The sequence below is a fragment of the Protopterus annectens genome, chromosome 12.part0 (genome assembly GCF_019279795.1).
Source record: "Protopterus annectens isolate FY-2018-M chromosome 12.part0, PAN1.0, whole genome shotgun sequence".
In the NCBI taxonomy this organism is placed as follows: Eukaryota; Metazoa; Chordata; order Ceratodontiformes; family Protopteridae; genus Protopterus; species Protopterus annectens.
In genome coordinates, this window is record NC_056746.1 from 14,702,125 (window position 1) to 14,725,715 (window position 23,591).

At 42.6% G+C, this 23,591-nt stretch overlaps 1 protein-coding gene across 1 annotated transcript in view; it reads left to right on the forward strand.

The window, feature by feature from the left end:
• The window catches only part of FGD1 (FYVE, RhoGEF and PH domain containing 1), an 854,635-nt gene that overhangs the window by 660,472 nt on the left and 170,572 nt on the right, over window positions 1–23,591 (forward strand). The window contains exons 10-12 of the mRNA XM_044089056.1: window positions 12,588–12,734; window positions 13,195–13,287; window positions 14,476–14,555. Of these exons, the coding sequence (XP_043944991.1) occupies window positions 12,588–12,734; window positions 13,195–13,287; window positions 14,476–14,555 (320 nt within the window). The remainder of the gene's footprint in view (window positions 1–12,587; window positions 12,735–13,194; window positions 13,288–14,475; window positions 14,556–23,591) is intronic.

The window sequence follows — 23,591 nt, forward strand, 5'->3', positions numbered from 1 at the left end:
TGAATGGAGGATGCAGATTTCTTGCACGATCATCAAGCAGCCATGGGGTTGTTACTCACCAAATTTATCAGATTCAAGATAAGACAGTTGAGAAAGTGAAAAAGAAGTTAGGTCTTACCATAATGTTCCATCTGAGTTGTTGATCTTCTTCCGATCATCACTGATGGGTTCGGTTCTGAGCCCTCAGAACCGAGTCGGCCTTATACCAAGCTTGCGTGCTCCAAAAAACTCTTGAGCTAAGCTGCTACCCACAATGCTCTTTGCTCAGTTACCTCAGATCGAGTTTGCATGCAACATATAGAAGAAGAAATAAGTCAGAGGCCATCTCTGCGCAGAAACCCTAATACACCACAAAGACCCAGAAGATCCGCCAGGAACCTTAGAAGTGGGACAGTGGGAGGGTGTGATGACTGGAAGAAGATCAACAACTCAGATGGAACGTTATGGTAAGACATAACGTCTTTATCTGAAGTTGTTAATCTTCTTCCTATTCATCTCTGATGGGACAGAGTCCCCAGCTACTTGGAGAACATGGGTGGCCCTTATGGAAGAACATTCCTGAGAACCATTGACCCAAAGGCCGCTCTTCCCCTGGAAATCAGATCCACTTTGTAATGCTTGATAAAAGTGTGGGGTTTAGCCCAAATGGTAGCTTCACAAATGTCATCCATGGTGGCCCTAGAGTGGAAGGCTGCAATAGCCCTAGTTGAGTAAGCTTTGATTTGGCCAGGCTTAGATCCCTCCATAATTAATATGTGAAGGCAATGCAATCCCTGAGCCATTTAGACAAAGTAACTTTTGATACTGTGCCTCCCATTCTAGGACATGCAAAGAAAATGAAAAGCTGGTCTGACTTGTGAAAGGATTTAGTTCTGTCCAGATAGAAACGTAATTGTCTGTGAACATCTAAGGAATGTAGGCAGTATTCTCCCTTGTTAGAGTAATTTGGGAAGAACACAGGGAGCTCAGTGGACTGGTTAATCGAAAAATCAGAAACCACTTTGGGGGGAGAAAGGATGGGTTAGCACGAAGTGATACTCTGTCCTTAAAGATCAGATAAGGGCTCTTTATACATAATGCTTGTAATTCAAAAATTCTTCTGGCTGAAGTTATAGCCACCAGAAATAAGGATTTCCATGACCGGAATTTTAGATCACATGTCGCAGCTGGCTCAAAAGGGGGCAGAGAAAGAGACTGCAGAACCCAGGAGAGATTCCATGCCTCCACTGGCTGTCTGATGGGAGGCCTGCTGAGGAAAATACCGTTGAGGAAGGTCTTGCAAAGGTGAGAGGAAGTAAGTGACACTCCATCTGACTCATTATGGAAGTTGGAAATGGCTGCTAGATGGACTCGAATGGTGGAAGCTGAGGCCCCATTGTCAAACAGTTCAGCCAGATAATGAAGAATAGTGGTTACAGAGGCTGAGAATGGGTCTATTTTCTGATTATGTGACCAAATTGAGAATCTTTTCCATTTGTCCCTGTAAAGTTTCCTGGTGGATGGTTTATGAGAGGCCAGGATAATATCACTTACGGGTGAAGAGAGGGTTTCCTGCCTGGCAACTAACAAAAGGGGAGAAACCAAGCTTGTCAGCTTGAGAGTGGACAGATTCGGGGGAGTCCGCCCTTGTGGGTGAGGTATGAGGTCTTGACGAGTGTCTAGGATCCAAGGAGGTTGCAACAGATGAGGTCAAAGGAAGGGAAGCCACACTTGAGGCCAGAACGGGGCAATGAGGATCACTCTGCTTCTCAACTGAATAGTTTTCCTTAGAACAAGGGTGATCAGAGGAATTGGAGGATAAGTATAAAGGAGACCCGTGGGCCAACCGTGAGTCAAAGCATCTCTCGGTGACTCCCCGAGAGGGAGAAAGAAGGCAAAGTAGCTGCTGCATTTTGTGTTTGAGGGAGAGGCGAAAAGGTTACAGCATGGCTGGCCCCAATGACTGAAAATGTCCACCGCCACACTCTGGTTGAGAGACCACTTGTGAGGATAAAGAATGCATCTGCTTAGCCTGTCCGCAATCACGTTGGAGCTCCCCAGGATATGCGTTGCGATCAGAAAGCGGTTGGAAGCTGTCGCCCACTGCCAGATTCTCATGGCTTCATGACATAGGGGGTAAGATTTGGTCCCTCCCTGTTTGTTTATGTACCAGACCATGGACATGCCGTCCAACTGGACAGCAGTCATTCCGGATGGAAGGAGTGGATGAAAAGCTTACAATGCCAATAGCACCGCTCTTAACTCCAGGACATTGATATGCAAGTTGACCTCTGCATTGGACCACGTGCCTTGGACTGACTTTCCGTGGAAGTGTCCCTCCCACCCAATCAGGGAAGCATCCGTGGTCACCATGGCACTGGGCTGGGGAGACTGGAAAGAGCAACACCAAAGATTTTCATCTGTACTCCTCCACCAGAAGAGATCTAGTTTGCAAGTGTTGGTGATGAGAATCTGTGAGCTCAGGGGGTGAAGATTGGGTATCCACTGTGCCTGAAGGAGCCATTGTAGTAATCTCATGTGTAGTCTGGCTAAGGGAACTATAGGGATGGCTGCAGCCATAGATCCCAAGGCTTGGAGGGCTTCCCTTGCAGACACCTTTCTTCAACAGAGTATCACTTGAACTTGTGCCCTTAGTCTCTGAAGTCTGTGGAGAGGAAGTGAGATCAGACATGACTGGGTGTTGAATATTGCCCCTATGAATTCCAGTTGTTGTGAGGGTTGAAGGTTGGATTTCTCCCAGTGTATGGTGATGCCTAGTGACTCAGCTAGAGCCAGGGTATAGCGGAGGGTCCTGACCAGAAGACATTTGGTGGGGCGGAGAGGAGACAATCATCTAGGTACAGAAACACCTGGAATCCCTGAAGTCTCAGATGAGTTGTTACCACTGCAAGGTATTTTGTGGACACTCTGGGGGCCATTGAGAGACCGAAAGGCAAGGCTCTGAATTGGTAGTGATTGGCTTCCAACCGGAAGCGAAGGAGGCTCCTGGAGCGCTTGTCCATCTTGATATGGTAATACGCATCCTGGAGAGCTAATGAGCACATCCACACACCGTCCTGCAGAAAAGGAAGGATGGTTTGAATCGTGACCATGCAGAACTTGGTCTGAACTACCGATTTGTTTAGTTGGCTGAGATCCAGAATGGGCCTCCAGTCCCCTGTTTTCTTTGGCACCAAAAAGAATCTTTAGTAGAACCCTGATCCGCAATGATCTGGGGGGACCTGTTGGATGGTTCGTTTTTGACATAGCTTTCGTATTTCAGAAGCTGCCTCCTCCCTTTGACTGGGTGGAACATCAGGAAGGGATTTCAGAGGTCTTGGATAAGCTATTAGGGGAATGTGGTAGCCTCTGGTAATGATTCTCTGCACCCAATGATCATTTGTAATGGAGAGCCAGGCAGCTTGGTGCAGAGAAAAACCAGAGGAAAGCAATCAGGCAGTGCCTCAGGAGCGCTGATATGGTCTACCCGAGAAGGAATCTCTGGAGCCCTGGTTCCGGGGACCCCCTCTGCCCTGAAAGGGATGTCTTCCATTATTGGAACCCCCTCTGCCTCTGGAGGAGTCCTCACCATGTGCATGTTGGAAAGGACCTTGAGACTTCTTGTGCCACATCTTCCCGCTCTTCTGATTCCTGGAGAAGGAAGCTGAGGTTTGGAAAAGCATAGGCCAATGGCAGACAAGGTCTTCCCATCTTGCTCGCACCTGGCTAATGTATTGTTGACCTTAGCACCAAACAGAGCTGATGGCTTGATAGTGGCATTTAGAAAGGAAGACTTGGAGTCAGCAAGGTCACAAATGCGCATCCAGTTGTGGCGTTTCATGGCTATGCCTGCACCCGCAGCTCTAGCTGCTCCTTCGGTTGCATTTGATAGCAACCACATGGATGAATTAGATATTGATTCTAGGGTGGCAAGTTGGGAAGCAACGTTATCTCATGCTCCATCTGATACTTGGCCCGCGAGGGTTCTGGAGAGTTCAGAGATAAGATCTCTCTGGAGCCTCGTAAAATGTGCCAGAAAGTTCAGAGACCTAACTGCAAAGATCACTGACACAAAGACTCACTTCCTAACCTGTCCACTGCCCCGGGACTCTTTGTTGGGCGGGTGAACAGCAGGACTGTCTTCTGCAAGGTCCTTTTTCGTGGCTGCCGCCACCACCATAGTATCTACTGGCAAACCTCTAGACCAATGGGGTTGATCCTCTGGAGGGGGAGAGTACCTTATCTAATCTCCCGGGGATGGCCTCAATGGAGTCAGGGGTCTTCCATGCCCATTGCACGATGAGTTTAACCAACTCATCAGCAGGTGGGGGTCACCCAAGAAATAGAGGGCCGAGAATGAAAGACCTGCAGGAATACGGATTCCTCCGAGGAAGGGTTGGAGGACTTCCAGTTACCCCTCTGTTTCAATATTTCCATGATGTCTCCAAAGGAGACATCATCAGGGGGTGACCGTGGGGATCTTCCCCATCATCGTAGTCTGTATCTTCCATGAGGGACTCCTCTGGGGAGTCCATGTGTTTCTTCTTACACATCTGTTTCTGAGGGGGTTCTTCGGTGGGAGTATCCAAAGAAGACACAGAAAGGGAAATACCCTGTATAGGGGTTTCCTGGGCCTTGTGCTCTGAGTCCTTGTGGGGGTGGTGGCCTTTGACAGCTGTGGCTCAGAAGGAACTGGGGGAATAACCAAACGGAAGAGGATTGCTAGGAGGAGGCACCCTCTCCTTCACCCGGAAAGCGTGCTCGCCTGAAGAGGAGTGGGAGCCCAGAACCGAAGAAGACAAAATCGGAACCAGGGTCACACCTCGCTCCAGATGGTCCACCCCTGGGGATGGAGCCTCAAGCAGACTCGGAGCGGTAGTCCTCTAGAAAAAGTTGGATAAATGAGCCTTGGAACCGAGGGAGCCAAAGGAGGAGAGTAAGTAGGGGTTGCTGGAGTAATAGACTCAAAGCCTGGAGTGGGATAGCGTCTAGGCAGATTTGAAATTCCCCCTGGTGGTCAGCAGCTGGCCAAAAAGGTGCACCGCATCCAATTCGGAAAGGCTCCTGGTAGATCTCACCGATGTCCCTGAGGGGGAATCAGGTCGGTCCAAAAAGGGGCTGCAGGCTTGTCTGGCAAAAACGGGTCCACAGTCGATGAGTATCGGGTCCGTGGTGAATCACAGAATGGCACAGATGATTCCAATTTCGAAACTGGCAACAACGGTATGGTTGGAGCCATGAACGGGCTCAGAGCTGAGGTTATAACAGGGGTGGATGACAAAAACGGTTCCGAGGTAATTGTCAGAACCAATATTGGAGCAGAAATTGGTTATGTCAGTGCCGAGACAGAAACAGATAAGCTGATCAGAACCAAGGCAGTAAACAGCACCGTAGACATTAGTGCCGGGGTAGGTGCCAACGAGGCGACCTCGGTAAGCTTCGCTGGAGCCTAGCTCAAGCTCGGAGCGTATGTAGTAGTCGGAACCAAGAAGGTGGAACGGTGCTGTAAGGAGGCTTATGGGCCTTGTGTTTATGACTTTTACCTCTGTTACCAGCCGGTGAAGTGGGGTCCAAGCAAGGACGTTTCTTGCCCACAGAAGGAGGGGATGAGACGTCCATCTCAGAAATAGCCTCCAAAAAAGGCTAAACAAGTAGGCCGTTCAAAATCAGTTTGTTACAATGTTCATTCAGCATCTGCTGACCGAAGCTAGCACAAATATCACACGGGGGTTTCACAGACAAATGCGGAACCCCCAAACAGTACACACACTCTTCATGGAGGTCACTATTCGGCAGTTTACCACTGCAAGAAGAGCAGTGTTTAAACCCCGTAGTTCCCTTCTTTTCAGAAATCCCAGAACACAATTTCACGCAAAAAGGAAAGAGTGAGGAAAGTGGAGGGAATGAAGAAGAAAGAGAAGAAATACCAACAATGGTAACAGCATACCGCAAGGGTAGAAAGTTAGAAAATACCAACAATGGTAAGAAACAGATACTTGTGGGTAGAGCTGAAACAATATAGATATCAAGAATGGACTATAAACAGGAAAAAACTTTTACAAAAACTTGTAACTATATCAGAAAAATCACTTAGCTAGAGAACTCGGTGAAACGCTGCTATATGGCTGTGCGGCAAACAAGATCTGAGGTAACTGAGCAAAGGGCATTGTGGGTAGCAGCTTAGCTCGAGAGTTTTCTGGTGCACGCAAGCTTGGTATAAGGCTGACTCGGTTCCGAGGGCTCTGAACCAAACCCATCAGTGATGAATAGGAAGATGATTAACAAGTTCAGATCAAGTTGCACAAGTGAACTAATAACCGACTAGAATGGAAAATAAACCAAGCATGAGAAATTTGAGTTTTTTAGAGTTTTGGAAGGTGTAGAAGAGATTGATTTGATGGACTTTTATGAATATTCAAGATGGTAGAATGAATAGGCTTTGCAAAGGATTTGTAGTGGTGAAGATTTTACCAGTGCCAGAATCAAACCTAGGCCAATATAAGAATTTCTAAGGTATTATGAAAAGGAACAGGTAGTTGTGGGAACCTGACTGTCTGAAGGCTAGCAGTGGTCAGATGGGCCTGTGTGTGATTAACATGATTATTTCGAGGTGGCATTGAAGCAGCACTTGTGCTTTGTGAAAGATATAGAAGGATGTTGTATCAGATCTGGCACCCTGCCCCCTCAGTTCTTCCACTGAAGTTAAAATAAAAAAAATTATATATATATATAAATAAATAAATAAAAAATAAATGGCACCGTACCCCAGTCTGGCACTCCACACCAATATCCATTCCTTGCAGTTCCAGCTCTTCAGTTACAGAGAGAGAAAAAAAACAGCCCACTCCCTTAGTCTGCTGCTCGAATTGAAGTGCTGTTGCTCAGAACAAAATAAGTGCTTTGTGGGAAGCTGCCGTAATAAACACACCATTAGCCAGTGTAGGTCTGACTCGAAAAACACTGACAAAACTATTAAGTAACATCTGTGACCTAACGTTACCTAAAGTTATAGAGTTAACTGCAGCATAACTAGTAGGAGATGCTATGATAGGAACCTATAGGAAATGTACATATTTTCAGTGATAGCATTCCCTCTAGAGGAGGTGGTGTTTCCATTAGTTATATATGTAGACAGAAGCTTGTGCAGTTACGAGGTGAATGAAGGAGTTACCCTGGTCTAGAAAGCAGGTATGTTTGTGTGATATTTTAAGGTGTTCTACATGATTTGCAATTGTTTTCCTGAATGTGGTACTTGGTTATATCCCTGAGTTAGATAGTAAGTGGTAGTTCCAGTTGGAGAAGAGGATTTTGCAGAAGCTTTTTTTTTTCTTTTTTGTGCATGAAGTGAGTTTGAAGGGTGGACTGATAATCTGCATGATTTAACACTGCAAAAACATAGTACAGGCTTCATAAATTAAAGCACACAGTGATGCAACTAATACAGAAAGCTATACTGGAGAATAAAATACAGTACATAAAAATACCCGTGTAAGTACTTATAAATAAATAGAGAAACTATCTCTACTTAAGAACAAAGTAGTCGACTGCATTTCTGAGAAGAAATGTTAAGGATATCAGGACCTTGAGCATAAAAATATGCATTCATTGCAGAGTAGTACTGTACATAAAGAATACACCGTCATTAAATCAGCATTTTGTAAGAACAAAAGATAAAATGGCAGAAATCCCCTACCAACTTAAATTCCCCTTCTTTGTAAGAATTTATAAACAGTACAGCACCTATTGGTAAGATGGTAGTAATAATAATGTACAGCATTACTTCTAAGTATGATAGTGGTATTTACATAGTCATAAAAGGGTAATTCATCCAACAATTGGCAATCTATGGCAACTGTAGTAACACTACTGTTGTGAGTTTATTTTATAAATGTTATCAGTTTGCACATCTGGCCAAAAACAGTGCTATGGTAGTGCGCTGTGAAAGCATGCAAGTAAAAGAGCAGTCTGTTTAAATTTGTTACATGCGTGAATGGGTGTGCCTTCGTTGAAGGTTGGGCGTCGAGCTGGCAACTCAGCACCATGAAAATCTACTGCCAGTCATTAGCGGACCAGAGTTCTGCTGTAGCGACCCCTAACCGGGAAAAGCCGAAAGACAACAACATTGAATCAGTCTGTGTTAGATGAGTCCTTCAGAAATATGCTGTGTCAGTGGTTGGTAAATCCTTACACAAATTGTTTTAGTCAGGGAATAGAGTAGCACTACTAAAATTCTGATTCCCAACATAAAAGCAAACCCAGTCAGGTAAGTAAGAGTTAGTGTATGAATGTGACAGAAGGAACTATAAGAGTTAGAATTTGAATGTGAGAGAAGGGACTACCCCTTGAAATTCATATGTCACTTGAAAGCATGCAATACTGAGAAGAAAGTTTCCACAGTTCTTCAATATGTTGGTAAGACTATAAGAGGAGTCCCAAGAACACACATGGTGCAGGGGGAATCTACCTTTTTTACAAATGGACCTTGAAGTCAAGGGGCATACAAACCCAAAAACCACCCAGCCTACCATCATAGGAAAGGATATCAGTCCAACAGAATTAAGATCCGAGGTGCTGATAGACTTGAATGTGGTTCATCTTGCCTTTAAAAGTAGAACAGTGGGAAGATCCCACATTAAGCGATATTAGAAAGAATATCGGGGTAGTGAGTGGAGATGGTGCTTCCACGGACTTATCCCATGCATATGCATGCTTTAAAACTGCAAATGGACTTTTCTGTAGGGTTAACAACAGAAGAGAGAATGTTATCAAACTACTCCTGGTATCTCAGCATTTCTAAGACACCATCTTAAAGTCTGTGCATGGCCAAATCTTGGTGGGGACCATTGGGAGTAGAAAAATCTAGGGAAAAGATTCTGTTGACCAAGAGTTTCATCGCCTTTGACCGATTTGTGACTGTTCCTCTAAATGCCAGGGCTTATTTATACCATCCTTAAACCGATATGGGCTGGTAAAAAGCATGAGTAAAACCCTAAAACATGTTAGGTGTGTAATGGACAAAGAAGGGAAGATTTGCAACACCTTGCGGCCTTATTTAAAGTTTGCCTGCAGGAAGGTACCCTAGTCCTACATTGGGTTACTTTATCTGAACTCCTCTATGGGAGATATCTTATGCTAGATACAGATAAAGACATATGAGGGCAAGAAACTACCCCTTTAATAATACTGAGGAGGTGTCTGAGATGCAAGAAAGGATGGCTTTTATTCAACCTATTGTAAGGGCACACATGAATCAACCACAGAAGACACAGAGGTGCAGCTGTAGTAAACTTGTCAAAGGAAAGGCTTGCTATTCTGGAGATGAGTGATATAAGTGAAACAGTTAGGGAGGTAAGTTGTAAGCTAAGACAGCCTGAAGGGTAAAAGCCATATAAATGTGGAGAGACTGAGAAGTGCTTGGAGCAAACCTGACCTTGTGTAGCCCTCAAACCCTTGATCCTAACTTGAAGATCTTGGTATCTGATACTTCCTCAGCTCACCAGAAATTTTAAATTGTTCAAGCAAAACCAGTTTGGCTCTGTGACAGATATGCACTACCAGAAAACTGGGTAAGAATAAAACCATGTAGAATCCCAGAAGCCCATAGGGAAGCTGTTAACTAAGAGGTACAAAGGCATTAAAATGAGGGTTATTAAATAATGACAAAGCACCTGTAACAGTCCCATAATGTTTGTACAAAAAAACAGGTAATACCATTTGATTTTGTAATGACCGAACAAAGTCTCAAAGTTCAATGTCCACCGAGTGTCTCAGGTAGACAAATTGGTTCAAAGTTTGGGATAAGTATATCTTTCCATGGTAGATTTCACAAATGGTTATTGGCAAATTCACCTAAGAGAATGAGCCAAGGAAAGATGAGGCTTTTTTCCATCTCTAATGGTCTCTTTCAATGTACGGTTCCTCCCTTTGGCCTTCATGGTGACTGCCACATACCAACAGATTAAGGACAAAATATTGCAACCCTGTATCTACTAATACTGCCGTCTACTTAGATGGTGTGTGTTAGCACTGGGGAAATCATCTAGCCACGTTCTGCATCATCTTAGGTTCTCTCAGAACACTAGGATTAATGGTTAACTGCACTAACTGCAGCAGAAATATAGAAGAGGCCAGGCATTTTCAATTTGTTATTCATTGAGGGGTCGTGAAACCACATGTTGAAAAAGGGCTGAGGCCATAAAAAAATGCTCATGACTAGTAGCTAGTAAGCAAGTCAGAGCTTTTTAGGTTTAGCTAAGTGCTGAAGGAAATACTTTTAGTTCTGCCGTACTAGTATGTCCTTTAATGGGTCTTATTAAGGCTTGATCACTGCTTAAAGTTAACTGAGCAAGTGAGACAAAAAAAAAGGTAAATGCCATGGAAACTGCTTTGTGAACAAATTCTGTATTGATTACACCATACATTAAGAGAATTTCTAGTACAGATTGATGTCACTGGGGACACTGGGACTATCTTATCACAAATAAAACCAAAATGGTAAAAATATCCAGTTTGTTACTTAATTAAGAAGTTTAACCCATGGGGGAGGTCTGCTATACCATAGTGGAGATGGAGTTGCCTGACCAGTCAAGCTGGGTACTAACCACTTTGAAATATTTTCTGTTGGGAAGAAGATCTGAATTACTGACTGATCATGTCCCCCTACCTGGATGCATCACCACAAAGTCAAAAATGTCAGGTTGACCACTAGATTGCAGCTTTTTAGGTTGACTGTTTAACATAAACCAGGAAGACAGTATGGTATGCATATTGCTTGTCCCGAGTCCATGCTGGCAGCAGCAGATGCTTGGCCCTGTGCGTCTGAGCTGAGAGTGAGTAGTGTGATGAACTTCATAGTTCAATGTTAGATGGGAAATATTTCAGCTGGACCTGTTGGCCTTCACATAGCCTGACGTTCTGATGGTAGGTGGCTCTTTAGGGAGCTGAAAGGGTTTGCTAGGAATCCATCTGCAAGAATGAGGTTGGAGCTTCATTTTAAACTAAGTAAGTGTCTAACATGAGACAGACGTACAGAGAAAGCGGTACTTGTTAGTTTGTCATGAAAGAAAAACCTAGTAACTGTTAGTGTTCTGTGGGAGCTGTGAGAAAATGTGTGAAAAATATTGGAATCTCATGTGTGTATTTATGCTACCATTTCCCAAACTTGTCTGTAGCCATTAAATAGCTGGACCTGGGAGCAACTGCCTCATCATATTTTGCTTTATTATTTTGCTTGGATTGGAATAATTATTGTGAAATGTAGCATTTGGTGGCTGCATATGTACCTTAGCGAGGGACTTTTCATTTAGAACTTCCAGCAATTTAGAGCCTTGAAAAAGAACAGCATTATCTTATTTATAAAAGAAATGTATGAAGTCCTGTTTTACATTTATTTTTGTGAGAAGAGTGACTCAAATTTGCCCTAAGATTTTTTTTTCTCTCTTTCACCAATAAAGTTCGTTTGTTTTCAGGAAAAAACTGTGTGTGTGGTTCTCCATTGTCTAACGTTGTCATTTTTGCTATACCAAAGCATCTTCTCTGTGTTCTATATTTTATGCAGTTTAATTGGTCGTCAGTTGTGAAGTGACAATATTTTGTCCCAGAAGCATGCAATATCTCTTTTTTTCCCCTTATTAATTACTGAGGACATTTTGTAAGACAACTGGATGCCTGATGTTGGCTGCCTGACAGTGGTTATAAAACACTTCTTTGACACAAGTGTTTTAATCTCCTGGTAACAGGCTTTGATGGTTGCTTATTAAAGCTTAACCATCATTCAGTTTGTCAGTGTCTGCAGGGTCAAAAATCTGTCAGTCTGGCCCAAGTACCACATTTGAATGTTGTGACATATGAGTTAGAAAAAAAAATTAGATGTGCAAGAAAAATTCAGAAATGTCACAATCCTAATCAGTGCATGTCAGCAAGTCTGTCTTTTACAAAGTATGTGTAAAACACAGAAGCTATATGTTTGGTTCTGATAGAGGTGTAGCTAAGTTGGGGCAAACAGGGCAGATGCCCTGACTGTTAAGTATTGGGGGCACAATCAGTTTAGCTGAAATCAGGGAAAGGAACCTGTTTTTTGCCTGCATATCAGGGGATTGCACTGAGCATCAGGATAGCTAGCCACACCTCTGGGTTTTGATGGTGCTTTGAGGATTGTGATCTGAACAGGAGTAAGCAAAGAGCACAGCAATTTTGCAGTTGCACTTTGGGGAGAATGATGTAATATCCTTCCAAATTTCATTAGCATTAAGTAGTGAGAGAGTTAAATTTACAGTTAGTGAAATGCATGAATAATTGTCTGATTACATTTTTGAAGTTTGCAGTTTATGAAATGCATGTAGAATTGTATCAGATAGAATATTTCCTGATGTTCTTTGGGGGTTTTAGTAGCTCCTTATGTCATGTAGTTAAAGGTTTTGATGGCGACTGACACTATCCAGCTTCATGACTGTTGTAAAGTTCACTCCAAGGAGAGATACTCTTACTGCTGGTGAAATACAGTCAAGTATTTTAGCTTGATTAGGTGGGTTAAGTACAGATTGTGCTCCAACAGTGCATGGTGGCTGGTAAAAGAAAAGTTCTAATTTTTTTTTTTTTTTTTTTTAAAGGAGAGAATGCACAAACTCTTGAAAGTGTATGAACTTCTAGGAGGAGAAGAAGATATTGTTAGCCCCACCAATGAGCTCATCAAGGAGGGCCATATCTTGAAACTTTCTGCTAAGAATGGGACAAGCCAGGAACGATACCTAATACTGGTAACTTCACAGGACACTTTTGTATGTAATACAAGGAAAGGTTGAATAACAGCTAATATAATCATTAGCTTTAGTCAGTACAACTCAGCACTGCTTATCTCAGGCCTTTTCTTGTAAGGCATTATTGCTTTGTAATGACTTGTAAGAACATTTGCTGTATACTGCTGAATAAATTGTAGAGGTCAGCTGCAACACGACCCAGTCTTGAAGCTCAAGGCAGGTAGAAGAGAGAAAAAGTGCTGTGGGTTACTGCATAGTGATGATTCTTGGGATATTTGATGCAATGATATACAGTTAACTTTTGCTAAAGACGGCTATTTTAGGGCAATATGACAAGCTGATGTACATTGTAGTATCTATGTACTATGATAGACAACTGTGAAAGTGATAAAGTGTAACCTCCTCTGTTAGCTATAAAAGTCAAGAAGTATAACCTCTTCTGTATCTTTTCTTGTTGCAGTTCAATGATCGTTTATTGTACTGTGTTCCAAAGTTGCGCCTCATTGGGCAGAAATTTAGTGTGCGGGCAAGGATTGATGTAGATGGAATGGAGGTAAGTACATTAATTTTAATGTACTCTGTGAATTCACAAGTGCTCTGTGTTTCTCTGTGGGTGTTCATCTATGCCCTCGGCCAAAGCTGTGAGAACAGGAAGCAGGAATAAGTGCATGCATATGTGTGTGTTCGTGTTCAGCATCGTACTTATTCCAACTATTTCTGACAGTGTTTTATTTTGAGAATAGCACCTGGCATTGGATGTTTTTTCCCTATTCTGCACTGTGAGATGCAGTTTATGGTGTTCCTAGCACAACACTATTCAGAAATCCAGTGGCATGGATCGGTTAATTTTCTTTGGGATATAGCCTCAGCTCAGTTCATTGTTTGTTGTGGCCATGAAAATCTTGTATAACGCATCCATCCACAACCCCTTTTTCCCATTTTTGCACAGGGGGTTGCAAATGGGACTGACTTTTCCTTTAAAAAAAGCAGGCTTATGAAGTGTAAACCTAGAGCTGTAGTTTTCAATGCTCACCCATAGTTTGTCCTGTGGCCATCTGCTCCATATGTGGTTTGAGGCCCCCTATTGAAATATTTCGAATGCTGGCACACCAAAAAAAAAAAAAAGGTTGAAACTGTAGAAAAGAGCAAATCTTGAACATCATTCTTCTCCTTTAACTTGCTTTTTGCAAAGGAGGGACAAATCCTCCTTGAACCCCTCACACACTCAAACCTACATATACCAACTGTGAGACTGATGTGTCTGAGAAAAGGGAATGTTCCAAGAAGTGGCCATCTCGGACGTAGTATATGTGAATCCATTATTTCGACCATTGAGTCTCCATGCTTTAGGACTCACTGTATCAGTTCCTGACATTTCAGATGATTACATTGGTCTCTGGCTTGAAGCAAAAAAATGTAACATATGACCACGAACTTACCGCTGGGCTTTGCATGGAGAAATTGAAGTGCAAACCTAACACATGCATTGATCTGTTTGTTAGTTGCCGTGAACCATACCAACACACAGTTCAATTCATTTTGACTTTTTCTTCCAGGTAGCATAGAAGGCAATGCAGTAAAAATGAATGCAGAAATTAAACTTATTAAAAACCTTTCCCTAAAAGAAAGAAAAAAAAAAAAACAGCTCAGCTGTGCTTCCTAGACTGAACAGTAAAAGTCTGATCGCGTAGCATGACATGGGAAAATAATTAAAAGGTTATGTCTGATTTTGTTTTAATAGCTCAAAGAAAGTAGCAATGTGAACTTACCTCGGACATTTTTGGTGTCAGGAAAACAACGATCGCTGGAACTTCAAGCCAGGTAAGCAGCATCATAAGTTCAGAGATTTTCTTGTCACCTGTTTGCGTATCACATTGTTTTTGAATAATTTTAGTGAAGCGTTTAACTTTGCTATGCGTATTCATATATTTCAAAGTTTTGTAAGTCATTTAGTTACAAATATGTTCCAGTCATTTTTTTCTGTTTTTAATGTGTACTTTAAGCAAAAGATTACTGGGTTTTGTTTTGGCTTTGTTGTGTTTTCTAGGTGCCAAGTTTTTGAATGCATTTGGGCTGGATATGGCTTTAGTTGCCAAATACATATCTCACCTATGGGAAAAGTAGAGAGTTTTTGAGTGGCCCCAAAACTCATAGTTTCAGTTTTGGATGTGTTTAAAAGTAATTTCTTATTTATAAATAAATTAGTGAGTCAATGAAGGTAATTTTCTAGTTGGGTTTTATTTCTGAAATTGAGCAGTAAGACCTGTAATGAACCATGTTTTCAGCGTAAAGAAAAATGTATAGTTGGAGAATGTCAAGGGTAAGAATGTGTATGAAAATGAGTACTAGGAGAGGTACTAAAACAGAACCTTCTGGAACATCTTTACTTAAAGAGATGTATGCAAAGGAAGACCTGATCTGACTTAAAAAAAAAAAAATACCAATGGAAGAATTCAAGAACCAAGTGGATGCATTAAAACTAGCATCTACAGCCAGCAAGTGGTAATATATTAATGGCTGAACTACCAGATCTAAGGCTGTTATTAAATTTGCAGATATTGCACTGGTGAGTCATACTTGTCCACATTGAGAAGTATATTATTAAGCAAAGAGTAATAGTTGTGGTTGGACCATTCCAGAAGCATTGTTACCTTATGAAAGAGTCTGTATTGTTGTTTGTATTCTGAAAATGTACTTATAAATATGTTGAATTTGATTTTGGATGTAGGGAGGGGATTACTGAAGCAGATTTCCTAATGGCTATCATAACATTTTGCAGATATTTTGCAGGAGAGATGTGATACTGTCTGAGCTATGCCTCACAAACCATGATGGTATATTGTCTGAACCTTGGGAATCATCAAGGAGGAAGCTGTTCAAGACATGTTGTGTTTCTTTGTTTTTTTATATGTTAATTAAAAGAATGGTGGGATTAGAGGGGTGGTCCGTGTTAACACACACTAGGAATTGTAGGCAGAGGGGGTGGTCCATGTTAACACACACTAGGAATTGTAGGCAGAGGGGTGGTCCATGTTAACACACACTAGGAATTGTAGGCAGAGGGGTGGTCCGTGTTAACACACACTAGGAATTGTAGGCAGAGGGGTGGTCCGTGTTAACACACACTAGGAATTGTAGGCAGAGGGGTGGTCCGTGTTAACACACACTAGGAATTGTAGGCAGAGGGGTGGTCCGTGTTAACACACACTAGGAATTGTAGGCAGAGGGGTGGTCCATGTTAACACACACTAGGAATTGTAGGCAGAGGGGTGGTCTGTGTTAACACACACTAGGAATTGTAGGCAGAGGGGTGCGCCATGTTAACACACACTAGGAATTGTAGGCAGAGGGGTGCTCCATGTTAACACACACTAGGAATTGTAGGCAGAGAGGTGGTCCATGTTAATACACACTAGGAATTTGTAGGCAGAGGGTTGCTCCATGTTAACACACACTAGGAATTGTAGGCAGAGGGGTGGTCCGTGTTAGCACACACTAGGAATTGTAGGCAGAGGGGTGCTCCATGTTAACACACACTAGGAATTGTAGGCAGAGGAGTGCTCCATGTTAACACACACTAGGAATTGTAGGCAGAGGGGTGGTCCATGTTAACACACACTAGAAATTGTAGGTAGAGGGGTGGTCCATGTTAACACACACTAGGAATTGTAGGCAGAGGGAAAACTGTGGAGACCCACAGATTTTTTTTTTACAACTAGTAAGGATATTTATTTATTGCTGTAATTGTTTTAGGCTTTTCGGATAGTACGTGTTATTTATACTTGTAGCAGTTAGTTTTACTTCTAAGTCAAATTCAGATTTTGATACATTGAAGTCCATTTAATGCTGGTGTAGTTGTTCTACCTGATTTGTTAAATATTGGTGTAATCTGCTTAAACTGCAGACCTTATGTCTTCAAAGGCACTGATGAATGTGAGGCAGTCATGAAGAAGGACCCCTTCAGGGTGCTAGACATATTAAGAGCATGGGGGAAGAAATGAAGGATTAACAGGACTAAGTACAGTTATTGCTCATGAGAGAAAGGACATGCAAATATTCATAGGTTCGTTGGGGTTTACTAGGCTACTGACCACTAGGGCCATTTTATTCCTAGTCATGCATCCCAAATCTCTGACAAGTTCTGGTACACTTGTTAAGCATAAGCAGGATCTTTGAAAGTTAACATTTACAAGCAGGTACTTGGAAGATGAACCATTTACAGGCTGTGTCCATTAAAGTTATAGGTGCCAAACCAGGGGTGAATTTCCGCCTCTCCATCCAGTTGTCCAAGTTATACTTGAATTGGGTTAGGGAGAAACTCTGCTTCACATGGATGGGATGGTGCCTGTTCCATAGATGAGGCAGTCTCTGGGATACATACCTGTGTAGCCAGCAGGTCCTGTTTATGTCACAGGTAAGGTTTAAGTCTTTAGAATGGGAAATTCTGATGCTGTTCGTTTTGTGGATATGCAGGAGGTTCATCAGATTGGGATTTGATGATGCCTTGTTTGCCAGGCATAGATCCCCCCCCCTTCAACAGCTTGTAGTAGACAGCCTCAGTAAGAAGCTGAGATCCCTTATAAGATCCTCCAAAGCTATCTACAAAAACAAAATTGACTCTAATTCTAAGGACAACCACAAAGCATTCTATAGCTATGTCAGGAATCTCGATGGCAACACCCACATCTGCTCTGAGTTACAGCACAATGGCGCAAAAATTACAGAACCAACTGATATTACCAACATCCTGGCAGATAGTTGCAGTGCTAACTTTACCCCCCTCTTACCCTCTAAAGGGCCCATATCTATACAGGAAGAATGCAGAGTCCCTGTAATCACAATTACGCAGGTAAAAGCTGCACTCTCTAAAGCCAAAAACACAGCATCCATGGGGACCGGACAACATCCCAGGCTGCGTTTTACACGAACTTCAGAATGAACTGACTCCTCACTTAAGCACCATGTTCAATAATAGCCTCGCATCAGGCTTTGTGCACACTGGATGCTGCACAGCAACAGTTATCCCACTCCACAAAGGGGGAGCCACCACTGATCCCAGGAACTATCAACCTATTAGCCTGACAAGCCTGGTCTGCAAGGCCATGGAATGTATCATCATGCAACTCAAACAAAGACATTGTTAACCTCCAAACTCTGGATCCCACCCAGTTCAGGTTTGTGAAAGGCAGATCATGCCTCCTGTACCTGATCAACTTCTTTGAGGTAGTCACCAAAGCCGTAGATGAGGGTAAGGTGATTCACACAGCCTATCTTGACTTCGCCAAGGCTTTCGACACTATCCCCCATTCTGGAATTTTAGCTAAAGTCACTAAACTAGGTGTAAATCTCTACGTCACAAGATGGGTTGCCAGCTGGCTCACTGACAGTACCCACACTGTAAAAGTTGCAGACTCCAAATCTGACCTCAAAGCAGTGACAAGTGGAGTACCACAGGATTCCATCCTGGGACCTCTCCTGTTTGGTATCTACTTCTCTGAAGTACAGGCTAACACAGAAGACCTCTGGCTAACGAAGTTCGCCGATGACTGCAAACTAGGAGCCCTAGTCAAGTCCCCAACTGATGTGGAAATCCTACAGAAGGGCCTTGCTGAGACAAATGCCTGGTGTCAGAGCCATGGCCTCAAGCTCAGTGCCAAAAAGTGCAGTGTCATCCCCTTTGGTAAAAACTCTGTACCTATGAACTACCACATAGGCAGCAATCTACTAAACACCGAATGTGTGATAAGACCTTGGGACCCAGGTGGACAGTAGTCTCTCCTTTGATAGTGACATTGCCACAGTAGTCAGGAAGTCCTTCTACGTGGCGCATCTCATCATAAAAGAGTTCTCATTCAGGAAAAAAGAGGTCGTTGTTCCCCTCTACTCGACACTCATTAGACCCATTATAGAGTACAATGCCCCTTTTGGAATGTACCTGACAAGACATGTGCAGCAGCTGGAAAGGCCACAGAAGTACCTCACAAACAGGATTACTGGCCTCAAACAAATGCCCTACACTGACCATCTCAAAAAACTCCAGCTTTACTCTGTAGCATATTGCCTACTCTGAGGTGATCTCTGCCTAACATGTAAAGCTATGTCAAACCCAGAGCTGTTGGACATGCTACACCTAAAGAAATCCCAATCCCTCCAAGCTACATGCTCTAGGGACCTAAACCTTGTCACCACAATAAACAGGACATGCTGGAGGGATAGATTCCTGTCCCAGATACTTCCCATATTCTGGAACAGGCTACCCATCTATGTCAAGCAAAGTTCTAAATTAGCACTCTTCAAGAAAAATTTTGATGAGTGGATGGGAAATAGGAAATACACCCCGGGGATCACTTCTGTGTCTCTGCTTGACTGTGGCAAGCCAGGGAACCTTGTTGGCTAGACTTACGTAGACCCTTGGGCTGATAGCCTAGTACCTTTCTATGAACCTGTGAACCTATGGGACAGTTTACATAGGAGACGTTATTTATACCCTGTGTTCTTTTAGTGAGAAACCTCTATGGACATTGTAATTGTGGGTTGTACCTTGTTAGGTACATACCAAAGGGGGCATTGTACTCAATGACATGCCTTATGAATGCCAAATACAGCGGATCTATAACCTCCTTGGACCTAGATGCCAAGCTTTCCTTTGTACATCACACAACATAGAATGATTTTCTCACTGCCATAGACATGTGATGGTCAAAGGCTAGATTACTGTCTTAGTGTGTTCCTAAGTCCGTAACTACTGGGTCAACTTTTAGAGTTGTGTTGTCAATATGATAGTTATCAGGGATGCATACTATTATGCATTTCTTGGTAATTAGTTTTAGTCCATGGCTCTGACACCAGTTGTTTGTCTGTTGCAGCCCTTGGGGAACATTAGTGTCAGTGGGGGAATTCTATGACTGCTGATAATTTGCAAGTTTCTGCAAATTTGGTCAGCCAGGGGCCCTTGATATTGGCTTTCACTTCAGAGAAGTAGATACCAAAAAGGAGCAGTCCCAGGACCTATCCCTGAGAGACTGTGCTGGTGACTGGCCTCTTTGTAGAGATGAACTCTCTAATTCTAACTTCTGGCATCTTGTCTGTGAGCCAGGTGATATAGGCGTTTATACCTAACCTCTTGAGTTTGTCAACAGTACATGAGTGGGGTATTGTCACATGCCTTGGTGGGGTCAAGATAGGCATTGTGAACCATTTTGCTCTCATCCATTACATTGGTGTCTTTCTCAAAGAAGTACACGAGGTTGAGTAGGCATGACTTGCCCTTGGCTAAACCAGACTGGCTTGGGTGCAGTATCTAGAGGTTTCCTATGTCATTGTTGTTAATTTCCATGATTCCTTCTATGACTTTGGTGAGACTTGTGGATCTGTAGTTTCCAGGGTCTATAGACATCCCGCCTTTGTGCAAAGGGATGATGGTTGCTGTTGTCCATTCATGAGTCATGAAACCAATTTGGATGCTACAGTTATAGTGATTCTAGAGGGCCTGATATGTCATGTTTCTCACTATTTAGAAGGCAGCCTGTGATACTGGCCCATTGATGCAGTGCTCCTGGCCTTAGAGAGCACTGAGGACCTATTTCCTAGTGATAGCAGGGGGAGTTGTATTTGATGGTATTTTCTGAGGGGATGATGGGGGACAGATGGGTAAAGTTAGAGCTGAGTTTGTTTGCTATATCTTCTGGCTCAGCATAGGTGGCTGCATTAACGATGGTTGAGTTCTGCACACAATTGTGTATTGTCTTTGAGGCTGCAGACATAACTAAAGAATGCCTTTTGGGTCGTCCTTGGCCTGTGAGGCCCAATTTAATTAAAATTTAGTTTTGGTAGACTTTTTCGTGCGAGTTGCTGATTTAGTTTGAGAGCACTTTTATCCTGCTGGGTGCTACATCTCCTAATTTTTGTCACGATTTTCTTCCTTCGGTTATACATCCTATTGATGTGATTCCACCAGGGTGGCTTGTTTTTTTGAGTTAGTTCTGTAGTTATTCCTAGTGGGCATAGCTGCCTTTATACAACTATTAACTCATTATTTCCAATGGAGCTCTGGAGGTTTGCACTGTAACTTCCAATGGGAGTAACTGAAGCTTTTTTTTATAAAATCAAACTGTATCTCTCATACTTCAAACAAATGTTCATATCTTTGGAACCATAGGGATTAGTACAAAACTGTAAATGTTAAACTCTTCAGCACAAATTATTTTTTATACTGATGGTATTTTGTAGACTCTAGGTCTAAAATTGGATTTTTTTTAAGTCACAGTAAACACAGAAACTATTAAATGTATAATATTTTGTACACGAATTACAGTATTTCAGCAAAGTATTAACAAAACATGAAGTTTTATGACAATATAAACAAATATACAAAACAATATATTTATCTGTGCTGCACAGAGATCAACTATCAATACAGTTATGCTTGCCTTTATGTAAACTTTAAGAGTAAAACTTTTAATACTTTGTATGTAGCATGGTTTTGGAATTATTAATGCAAATATGTAACGAGCAGTATATGACACCTAGAGGCGTCAGTACGATGTAACTGCAGAAACACCTGGAGGCATCACCAGGCTGTAATGAGTTAACATGTTTTTAAAGGATCTCATTGAGCAATTCTCTGTAAACGGCAGTGTTGTCAGGGTTTAGAGAGCTTGAAAATTTTTGCCAAGATATCACTTAATAGTAGGACATTAGCCTTTGAGTAGTGCCTGAACATTCCAGGATTAGCTGCATTTCCGGGTTTTATTTTTTAATTCAAACGAGACTGTTTTGTTGTCTGACCTTACCAGAGAGGACATTAATGTAGGGGTGTGTAAAGCTCTCCAGTGTTGGTGAGGACCATATCCAGTATGTTTGTGCCCCTGTTCAGTGTGTTGACAATCTGCTCCAGGGAGTTGGTGTTTACAAAATCCAGGAATCTCTGTGTCTGCACGTTTGGTGTGGTATATGATTTCCAGTTACTACCAGTGTAATTAATATCAGCCATAAATATGTTGTTGGGTTGGATGGCAAGTGTTTCCTATAAGCTTAAGTACATGTTATGGGTTTCCTGCATCGTAGGGGAGACTTATAGGTTTATAGGAGATTACTAGGCTAACGGCTTAAGATCCCTTAGATGCCTAGCCAATCTAATGTGATTTTACCCAATATGTGGCCCTTGTGGGCAAGAGGATGGGATGTATTTGTGCATGTTCCTTTTCTATTTTGCAGATTGCTCCTGTCCATAAGGGACATAAGTACTACCCCAGGTGTGAATTTGTGATTCCCTATCCATTGGTCCAAACAAGTCTAAGTTTAGATCAGGTGACCCTAGTGCTGTTTGACTTGCAGATGTGTAGGAACTCCATCTGGGCTGGATTTGTGAGTGCCTTTGTAGGTCAGGCATAGACCACCCCTTAATATTCAGAAGGAAACAGAGGAAAGGGATGGGGATTTTAGTCTCTCCACATAGAACATGTTGTTTACACCCTATATTTTCTTTGTGATGTACCCCAGAGATAACTCCAGCTGCTGTGTCTAGTCAAGTACATGCCAAATGGCACATTGTACTCAATTATTGGTCTAATGAAGGCTGAGTACAGTGGGGACTGTAAGTTTCTTGAATCTGGATGCCATACCTTTACTTATAAGTTGTGCCACGTAGGACTTCCCTCACCACTGTGGACACATGGCTGTCAAAGTTCTTGCCACTACCTATTTGTGGACATAGATGTTCTTCATGTTTCACTGTTCATTACATTTGGGTTGTCTGCTTTGCAGTAGCCCTCAGTCGGCTTGATTAACAAAGACTTGTGTCCTACGTTGGTTGCTGTCCCATTTTCCATGACATCAGGTCGTCAGGGTTATAAAACATGCAGTCAATGCCTTTACATCAGTCTTTCTTGCTGTGTGGTGCCCGAAGCAGAAGCAGTTTGCAAGTGATGGTCGGCCGACTCCTGAAATTTTCATTTTCAAGTTTCAGAACCGAAGTCTTCAACTAAAGCTAAGTACCCCATTGGGGAAACTTTTTCTTGCTCCTTACTGATGTCAGTAAAAGTTAATAATTGCATTAGTTGTGGAAAGCAAATACCTCACAAAGATTTTCATTCGTACTGTATTCCTTGCCTAGGCCCTGACCACAACGTGCCTTGCTGTCGGTTTTGTGCTTTATTTAAACAGTGCACTATCCATTGTCTATATATTTTCGCTTTTAAATATTTTGGTTCTCGGTTTAATTATCCAGAAATGTCGGCGGTTAGCCTTCCGACTACAGGGATTCCGAAAAAACGCAAAGATAAAGACAGGCCGCCGAGGTCCAAAGCTGCTGACGACACTTCTCCTAAGCCATTCGCCAGTTCGCCAGTACTCAGTGAGGCGCTTTCGCAGCCCCTGATACCCACTACTTCTGACTCGCAGGCCTCTAATGAGACTCATTCGGAGTCCGGTATGCCGCGAGATGCTTCAACTGTGGAACCTGCAGATTTCTCTAGCTTGGATGGGTCCGGAGCTGCTGTGCAGGCATTGGCTTCTGAGCGTGTATTCAGGCCTATGGACTTGCATATTAAACCGAAGCCTCCTTTTTCATTTAGGCCAAAATCTCAAACCATGCCTAAGAAACCAAAGCCCAGGCCGCATGCTTAGGCCTCTATGCCTAAAAACAAATGATAAGAATGACTGAAGATCTTATAACTCTAATCAGGGGAAGCCAACCTCCCCCTTCTAAGAGACCTAGGGCTGAAGTTGTTTATGAATCTTCTGAACAGGATTCTGATTTTTTTTTGATTCTTCTGATGATCTGGATTTGCCCTTATCTGCTTATCAGGATTCCGATGCAGAGGACTCTATTCCATCTGCTTCCCCTCCAGAGGATTT